The 10000-nt window shown below is 47.4% G+C and overlaps 1 protein-coding gene across 1 annotated transcript in view; it reads left to right on the top strand.

The window, feature by feature from the left end:
- faah2b (fatty acid amide hydrolase 2b) overlaps window positions 1-6906 on the top strand; it is a 16938-nt gene extending 10032 nt beyond the window's left edge. Inside the window, 5 exon segments of the mRNA XM_042710475.1 lie at window positions 336-524; window positions 6609-6631; window positions 6633-6698; window positions 6700-6732; window positions 6734-6906. Coding sequence (XP_042566409.1) covers window positions 336-524; window positions 6609-6631; window positions 6633-6698; window positions 6700-6732; window positions 6734-6787 — 365 coding nt within the window. The 3' untranslated portion in view covers window positions 6788-6906.
- Window positions 6907-10000: the final 3094 nt, after the last annotated feature.

The raw sequence follows: 10000 nt of genomic DNA, 5'->3' as shown, positions 1-10000 counted from the left end.
GTCTAATGAGCCTGTTATAATGTTACTTTGTTCGTTCCGTTGTTTCATTAAGTTCAATGAAAGTGCTGAACCTTGATATCGGGATATGAGGACAGGTCTAACACATCAGTGGGCATACCTGACTTATTTTTTTAATCATTAGGCCTGATTTCAACTCTTGTCTCTACTGCACAAACTCTGCCAAGCACTGGCTCCAAATTTGGGTTTTGGCTTCACTTCTATAGAACTAAAGGATTAGAGCCACATTGTCCACCACTATATACTGTACAGTCGATGTGCATGTCAGACAGACAGTATTGATTGTGTAATAGCTTTCATGTGTGTGTTTGTCCTAGGTCTAGCCCTCTCAGAGATGGCTCACTTTGGCAAGCCATCGCAGTTCCTCCTGCAGCAGAAGGAGGCGCTAGAGAGGCGTCTGGAGGAGCTGCTGGGCACTGATGGGGTGCTGCTGTACCCCCCTCATCCCCATCTGGCCCCCAAACACCACCACCCACTCTTCACACCCTTCAACTTTGCCTACACTGGTAACTGTAATAAACGTCTCGGTTACTTACGTAACCTCGGTTCCCTAAGCAGGGACCAGATATAACAGATGGGACATGACGTTAGTCACGGTTCCAATCGAAGCATTTATTCATTCAAGCCTGAAAGGCTGCGATTCGTCCATTCCCTCTCCTGAGCCCGCCCCCTCAGGAGCCTATAAATTGGGAAGCACACGGGCGAATCAGTCTTGGAAAGGAAACTGAGCGTAGAAGCACAATCCAAGAGCAACACTGTACACGCAACTCTTGTTATACCTGGTCCCTGCTTAGGGAACCGAGGTTACGTAAGTAACTGAGACGTTCCCTATCGCAGTTGACTGCGATATAACAGATGGGACCGTATACATTCCCGCGTGATAATACAGTGGTAGCCAATCACACACACCAACTTACACATTGCTTTTGCCCTCCTAGAGGTTCATACAGCAGCTGGTGGTGAACATTATAAGGCACATCCTTTATACATAGGCGACAGGGATCAGTGATACCCCGCCTGTAGGAAACCAACCCTAGAATGGTTAATTCGCAACGTAACACGTAGACGCTGATGAACACATACATCATTTTATCGTTCTCAGGCCAGGGTATTCAAAGATCGTCTGCCTGTAGAACACCTTGTAAAAAACTAGGTTCAGCCACATCTAACATATAGAATCTAATGAAAGTGTGGCGAGAACTCCAGCTTGCAGCTTTACAAATATCTTCCACTGAGACTCCTTTCAGTAAGGCCCAGGAAGAAGAGACCCCCCGCGTAGTGTGCATGCAACTTCTCCAGGGGATCTAAAGACAAACTCATATAAGATAACACGATAGCTTCTACTATCCAACGGGAGAGGCTCGGTTTTGATAGAGGTCTGCCTTTTGCACGTGCACCAAAGCACACCAACAGCTGATCTGATTGTCTGAATGCCCCAGTGCGCTCTACATAGCAGCGGAGAGCGCGTACTGGGCAAAGCTTATTCAAACGTTCCTCCTCTGCTGACGCAAAAGGAGGAGGCGAGAAAACTGCTAATTCAATCACCTGAATGCGGAATGGGGTTGCCACCACTTTAGGTGTGTAAGCAGCATTAGGTCGCATAACCACTTTGTCCCCAGCGATCGAGAACTGAAGGCATGATGGGCTTGACGGACAGGGCTTGCATGTCACCAACGCGCTTTGCTGACGCCAATGCCAGTAACAGCGCGGTCTTTAAAGAGACAAATTTTATGTCCACTGTCTCCAGGGGCTCGAATGGAGGCCCTGTGAGAGCACGTAACACAACCAGCAGATCCCATGAGGGTATGAGGTGTCTATCAGGCACCCTGAGCCGTCTCACACCCGCCCTGAAGCGTGACGCTAGCGGGTGACTGCCCGGGAAATTGCCATTGATGCCTGCATGGCAGGCTGATATGGCCGCCAGGTACACCTTGAGAGTGGAAGCCGCCTTCCCCTCATCAAACAACTGCTGTAGGAATTCTAATATGACGCCCAGCGCGCAGTTGACGAGGTCGCGCTGACGCGCAACGCACCATCGTTCAAAACTGCGCCACTTCAGCGTATACAAAGCCCGGGTTGACACCGCTCGGGCACTCTGTATTGTGGCCACCACCGCGTCTGACAAGCCTGAAGCTAGGAGCCTGCTCCTTTCAGGTGCCAGGCCCTGAGACGCCACAGTTCTGGTTGGGGATGCCAAACTGTCCCGCGCGCCTGTGATAGGAGGTCTCTCCGAAGAGGCAGCTCCCAAGGCGGTTGCACTGACATACCGATCAGATCCGCCACCCACGGCTGACTGGGCCAGTGGGGGGCTATTAACAGCAACTCCCTGCCCTCGTCCGCTATCCTGCCCAGCACCTGCTGGAGGAGCGAAACTGGGGGAAACGTGTACAGACGCAAGCTCGGCCACTGGTGGCTCAGTGCGTCCACGCCCAGTGGAGGGTTGTCGCCCCCTAGCGAGAACCAGAGTGGGCAGCAGGTGTTTTGCCTGTTGGCAAACAGATCCACCTGGGCCCTGTAAAAACGCAGCCAAATCTGATCTATCACCTGAGGGTGTAAACACCAATCTGCTGCCTGAGGGTCGCCCCTCGATAACAGGTCCGCCCCGTAGTTGAGGTGGCCTGGAATATGAACTGCTCTGAGGGAACGGATGTGAACCGCTGCCCACATGAGCAGGCGGTTCGCCCAGTGGTACAACGACGGGGAGCGCACTCCGCCCTGGCGATTTATATACGTCATGGCTGAAGTGTTGTCCTTCCTTACTAACACATGCCGACGACTTAATTTGGGTAGAAAGTGCCGCAGTGCCAGGACAACCGTTCGCAGTTCTAACACATTCATATGTGACTCGGCTTCTGCTGCAGACCAGCGACCGTTCACATATCCCCCCTTGCAGACTGCCCCCAAACCTTTTGTGGAGGCGTCTGTGGTCACCACTACGCGGTGGTGCGTCACCATGCCCATGGGGCCCGACGCCGCGAGGAACCGCGGGGTCCTCCAGATTACCAGGGCTTTCCTGTATCTGGAGGTCACCATTATTCTGCGGTGTCTGTCCTTGGTAGAACTGAGTCTCAAGGAGAGATACCATATCTGAAAAGGCCGCATACGCAACATCCCCAGAGGGAGAGCGATTGCGGCTGATGCCATCATGCTAAGCAGCCTTTGGCAGCACAGGGACGAGACTGACTGTCCCAGCCGGAACTGATGCACGCATGATCTGATGGCATTTATTCGGTCTTGAGACCAACTGACCTTCATTGAGGTGGAGTCTAGAACCATGCCTAGGAAATGTGCGGTCTGGCCTGGGCGCAGAACGCTTTTTTCCTTGTTTATTACAAAGCCGAGTCTAAACAAGTGTGCCACCACTAGATGGCAGTCTTGTACCGCTGCTGCCCTTGAGCGAGCGCAAAGAAGCCAATCGTCCGAATAGTTGAACAAGCGTAAGCCTTGCTGTCGCAACGGGGCGATGGCTGCTTCCACGCACTTTGTGAAAACCCTCGGTGCCAAGCCAGACCGAACAGGAGTGCGTGGAACTGGTATGCTATTCCTCCGAAAGCAAACCTCTGGGGTGGATCGGGACGTGGAAGTAAGCATCTTTTAGGTCTATCGTGATGAACCAATCGTTTGGTCTTATGAACTGCACTAGCCGGCGGGGAGTCAGCATTCTGAACTTCAACGGCATGAGCGCTCTGTTCAACACACGTAGATCTAATATTGGCCGATAGTTCCCGTCCTTTTTGGGGACCAGGAAGTATCTGCTGTAGAAGCCTTAGGCTGCCTCCTCGAGAGGCAACACACTTATCGCCTCTTTTTGGAGCAGGGAGTCTATTTCTTTTTGTAGGAAATGAGACTGTCCCTCCGAATCTCGGAGGGGGGCTTGTTTTGGGCACCCATGGCGACGCAGTGCATGCGTGCCAGCTCTCCTCGCAACATGTCATGCTGAGCTTTCAGTTGAATAATTGGTCGGGAGTAAAGCCCGCTCATTGCCAATCTGCCCATGTCTAGATCTGTGCCCGCTCTGTCTAGGGAGGGGGTCAAGATCTGAGGGCACACCATCACATTGTTTGAAAAAATGTGGGTGTATGGATACAGAGGTGGATATGTTGAGGGGAAATTTACACAAGCATGACTTAGGTCTGAGCCTATAGGGGCAGTGTTTGTGACATGTGAGGGTTGTGCTTGTGGAGACCGACACACTGTGCTTCACATGAAGGTTGCATGTGAGCGGCGGGCAGTCTTTATGGTGGTGGGGAGTCCACTTCCCCTCCCTTCAATGGCAGGCGATCAGGTTCGCTGGGACCTGTTCAGCCCTCTCCCACGGCGGGCAGCAAGCCGGTGTGAGGCTGGGAGTAAACCCGCTCATGGCCCACCTGCTGCTGTCTAGATCTGTGTTCGCTCCGCTTAGGGAGGGGGGTCAAGATCTGGGGGCACACGTCACATTGTTTGAAAAATGTGGGCATATGGGTGCCGTGGTGGATGCGTTGAGGGGGGATTTACACACGCATGACTTACTGCTGCGCCTACAGGGTCAGTGCTTGTGACATGTGAGTGCTGTGCTTGTGAGAACTGACACACCGTGCTTGACATGAAGGTTGCATGTGAGCAGCGGGCAGTCTTTCTCGACAGTTGCCCTCAGTGCCAAGTAGCTGCTGACTCAGGGTCATGGCTGAGACCGGGGGAGAGGGTGCCCGCGGTCTAGCCCATTTCAGTGTCGTCGACCCCTCACACGGCCCTCTCGCTGTTGTCCAGCAGGCTCTCCGTCTCCAGCCCGAAATCCACATCTGGAATGGGCTGGTTGGAAAGCAGTGAGGGAGCTTCACTGCCTCGTGGTGTGCTGTTACCAGGAGGGAGGGTGAAGGACTGGGATGGTGCAGCGGGGGCGGTTGCAGCAGTTAAGTGGCTACCGGACTCCCCGCTACCTGTTGCCGACGGTGTGCACTGCTCATCTGGGAGAGTCTCTCCAATCTGAGCAGGCGTCGGCTGTCTCGCATCCCTGTGGTCCCAGCATGTGAGGCATTTAGCCTGCTGAGGCACTGGAACGAGAGAAATTTGTACAGAGCGAGTTCGATAACCTTACCAACGGTGACAGCCGTTGACGGCAAGCTAGCCAGCAGGGTAGTCAGTGGGCTAGCCAGCTAACGAGCTAACAAGCTAGGTAGCTAACTCAACCTTCTTAAGTCTAAAAATCTTAACTCGCGGAACTCACGCTAGTGATGGGAGTACAGACCGAGTTTGCTTACTTTCCCAACGGTGATAACCGTCAGGCAACAAGCTAGTTCGCAGGGTAGTCGGTGGACTAGCCCGCTATCAAGCTAACAAGCTAGGTAGCTAACTCGAACTTTTAAGTCTATAAGCCTTAACTCGCGGCACTAAGCCAGTGAAGGTAGTAAGACAGAGTTTGCTTACCTTCCCAACGGTGACGGCAGTTAGGCAGCAACCCAGTTCACAGGGTAGTCAGTGGACTAGCCAGCTAACGAGCTAACTTGGTAACTCTCGTCAGACGGGGAGAGGCTAGCGGGTGCGGCTGCAGCTACACAGCGGTAGCCTGACACCCGCTGCCCGGGGCCGAAGGGATGCGCAGCCCTACGGGGGATCACCCCAGACGGTGCTGGCGTCGCCTTCCTGGCGTCTGAGCGTTCACAATACGTTGTGCCAAGGCAGGCTACGCAACGGTGGTGGCGGTTGCCCTTGTCTCCGGCGTGCCCGCAGTCGGGGCAAGCCTGCCTGGACATAATCTGAAATGAGAAAGAAAGTTCATTTCAAGAGCACACTATCACAACTGAATGTTGGGTAGCAAGGAGCTAGCAGGCTAGTCAGGGACTTAGCCAGCTAACCAGCTAGGATAGCGACTCTACTTTCTTAACAGTAAGTCGAACTTGTAGCACTCGGAGCTAGTGAGGGTAAAGAACCCGAATAACACACCAACTCGAAAGAGTAAAAGCACACAAAGTTTCAACTTATCAGAGCGTAAAACGAAGTACTTGGATTGTCACACTTCGAGTCAAAGTTTTCAAAGAGACTGATTCGCCCGTGTGCTTCCCAATTTATAGGCCTCCTGAGGGGGCGGGCTCAGGAGAGGGAATGGACGAATCGCAGCCTTTCAGGCGTGAATGAATAAATGCTTCGATTGAACAGTGACTAACGTCATGTCCCATCTGTTATATCGCAGTCAACTGCGATAGGGAACCACCACACACTCTTCACACCCTTCAACTTTGCCTACACTGGTAACTCTTAGACACCACCACCCACCACTCTTCACACACTTCAACTTTGCCTACACTGGTAACTGTAATAAACCACCACCCACTCGTCAGACCCTTCAACTTTGCCTACACTGGTAACTGTTAGACACCAACCATCCACCTCTTCAGACCCTTCAACTTGCCTACACTGGTAACTGTAATAAACCACCACCCACTCTTCAGACCTTCAACTTTGCCTACACTGGTAACAGTTATACTTTGTCCCACATATTTAAGGGTGTGATGTCTAATACATGATACACTGTTAAGCTTTCATGCATATGTAAATTCTTATGTATCTTATGTTACTCAACATGTCTCTCCTTCTCCACCTCCTCTCTGCTACAGGCATTTTCAACATCCTTGGTCTGGCCGATTACCCAGTGTCCTCTGGGGTTGAGCCAAGAGGGGCTGCCGCTGGGCGTGCAGGTGGTTGCCTGGAAAACTGCAGGACCGCCTGACGCTGGCCACCCGCCCTGTATCTGGAGAAGGCTTTTGGGGGGTGGAGGGACCCAGGGGATCCCTGACTGAAGGAGCACCAGGGGTCACCCCAGTAGGACAGACCCAGTGACCTTTGACCAGGTGTGCAGGGTGCAGGTTCAGGAATGCATATTTTTGGTTTTGTTCTGTGAAATGGGGTATTCTCCTCCCTTTCCAACCAAGTCTATGGTTAATTAGCCTTTAACTCCATAAAAAAAGCCTTCCATAAGTGTGCTGTTATACCTTGACCAGATAGAACCAGTTCCCACAGAAAGACTCATGGTGTCTCCCCCTTCAACCTTTACAAATTTGTGTTCATGTGGGCCTCCTTTACTGTATTTTCAAGAGCAACTGTATTTTCTGTGTCAGACACTTTGAGGAAAATCTGAACACAACTGTGTTGCCAGCAACGGACCACAATAAAACTACACTCCAATCTTTCACACTAAATAAAACCTTGTTTAGTCTTGGGAGTCTTTAACTTCACCTAACTACCTGAACATAATCAAGTTGGGAATCCCTCAGAAAGAAAATCTCTTTCCCAATCCATTTACAGAAACATATGGATTTGCTAACTGGCTGATGTTTCTACAGTTTGTTCTCTTACCTGTAACCCGGATCACCTTACCTACATGTGTATCAGGTGTATGCCTTACTCAGTATGCCTTACTGGCAACAACTGACAGCAGAGATTCTGGTGTTGTGTCCTGCTGCTCAGGTACATATTTGAGAGGGAGCACAATGACAGAATTTTTGTCATATTCACATTTTCCTTGTGTGTGTCTGTGTGTCTGTGTGTCTGTGTGTCTGTGTGTGTGTGTGTGCTTGAGAGAGAAAGAAAGCAAAGGAGAGAGATAAGAAGCATTTACTCTGGATTTAATAGTGACCCTCTACGTACATGCAAATTAGTTGAAGCATGTTTGTGCCTGAGGGAGCTTAGAAATTAAAATGTATGTGGGAATTGTTAGATTGTGTGATTGTGTCAGAATACATGTGTGAGAGAATGACTATGTTTGTGTGTACTACCTAAAGTATGCAGAGGATGTCAGACTATTCCACACATATTCTGATTCTAAGTCACAATAACACTTTATAAGAAGGGTGAGTGCATAGCACACTCATAATACCTGACATACATGCTTCACAAGAGATTCAGGAATACATCAATCAACAATTCATGTGACCTATCAAGCTGTAAACTGAAACCATCAGGCAGAGAAGAAGAGTCTGAGATGTCCCTTCCTGCCTTGACCACAGAGGAACTTCTAAATAGACTTTCTGAATTGGACTGCAGGTGAAAATTATTCAGAGGTGAGTTAGCTAGCTTATTTAAGAGCCACTTTCTGTAAGATTCAGACAGTTTACCATAGAGGCTGATACATGACCGTTTTAGTTTTATTCAAACCTTTTTGAAATGTAGACATACGCCTAACATGGGCAAAAACACATTTTTCATTCTTTCAACCTTTCCTAAAACAATCCTGGGGCTCTAAAAGTGTTACGGGCTAAAGCTTAATTTAGCTTAATGGATATTTATAATTTTTCAACAGAACCAAGGCAAACTCGAGGTGCTACCACCAGGTAGTGCTTCAAAACAGCACTTTCAGTCTTTTGTGCCTTATTCAGGTGTCTCTAATGATCCTGAAACACACATCAGACTTTTTAATCATACAGGAATTAACAAACTGGGACTTCCTCTGATAAAATGTACATAAACCATACTGGTGTAATTTAAGCGTGATGATATAGAGGGTGTTATTTTCTGCAAGAAAGCAGTTGTAGGCCATCTTTACAATGTGACAGCTCAGCGTGCCCTCAGTCAAAAAGGTTTCAATATATCTCTTGTTCTGTTAATTTACACTTCCATTGTCTGTAATGCTTATATACATGTCTAGGTGGCTTTGTGCTTTATTAACCCTTAAATGTTGATTATCTAGTACATTCTTGGTCCTCAAGAATTGCAACACCGGTGAACAGAAAAAAAGAGCACTAATACTAACTGTGTCAGCAATAAAAAACAGCATGATCTTCTACCCACTTGAATCCACATTCATGTTTGCCGAGTTAATGATAGTCATTTTTATACTATATATTTGTTGGAGACTCAGTCTGAGATATGATCAGTCAAGGAAACAGGTTTAATCTTGTACAATGATGCGCATTCAAGGGAGAGAGAGACAGAGGTATCACTCAAGGGCCTCACCTAAATCTCTTCTGTCAGCCATTGTAACATTACAGGTTTTATCCTTTCCTAGAACAAGGGGTGTCAGTGTCACCCCTTAGCTCCATCCTTTCATGAATATGTATCAAATTATTATCTTGGAGCTGGGATGGCTACGAACCATCTGCTTACACAGGGCAAATGAGTTAAGAGCTCCAGCCGTGATCAAATATCTCAAAGGCCTGTATTCATGAGGCCCAGGGCCATCAGACACTCTGGTATGGCCAGGGAAGAGGTGAGAACTCTTTCACACCTCCCTCAGGTCAGGTCCTCTTAACAGAATACACACCAGAAGTTTTACATTTTTCCCTAAATCCAAATAAAAGCAACAATTACAACTAGATATAAGATGCATTGGATTACTGACTATGGTACATCACTATTAACTCTAAACCTTAAATTCTGATTCCGTCAGTAAGAACACATCTATATCACATCAGATTAAAACATTCTTAAACATTAGCCCACATTTCACAAGTCTTTTTCAAGATACATAATAATAATAATAATAATAATAATTCATTTAATTTATAGCGCACACTGTATTCATCTGAATCTCAGAGTGCTACAGTAAAAACATAGTTAAAACATAGTTAAAACAACCTATAATAAAACATAGTTTAAAAGCATAGTTAAGAACATAGTTAAAAACATAGTTAAAAAAAAAATAAGTTTAAAAACATAGTTTAAAAACATAATTTACAAACATAGTTTACAAACATAGTTTACAAACATGGTTAAAAACATAGTTTAAAAACAAAGTAAAAAACATAGTTAAAAACATGGTTAGAAACATAGTTAAAAACATAGTTAAAACATAGTTTAATAACATAGTTTAAAAACATAGTTTACAAACATAGTTTACAAACAGAATTTAAAAACATAGTTAAAAAACATAGTTAAAAACATAGCTAAAAACCTAGTTTAAAACATAGTTAATAACATAGTTAAGAAAATAGTTAAAAACAACCTATAATAAATTAATAATAATACGTTTGAAAAAGTAAGAAACTCCTTTCTGAATAAAAAGGTTTTTAGG

Source organism: Clupea harengus, chromosome 18, assembly GCF_900700415.2.
Source record: "Clupea harengus chromosome 18, Ch_v2.0.2, whole genome shotgun sequence".
In the NCBI taxonomy this organism is placed as follows: domain Eukaryota; kingdom Metazoa; phylum Chordata; class Actinopteri; order Clupeiformes; family Clupeidae; genus Clupea; species Clupea harengus.
Note: the sequence above shows the minus strand (reverse complement) of the source record. Positions and strands in the feature narration are given on the sequence as shown.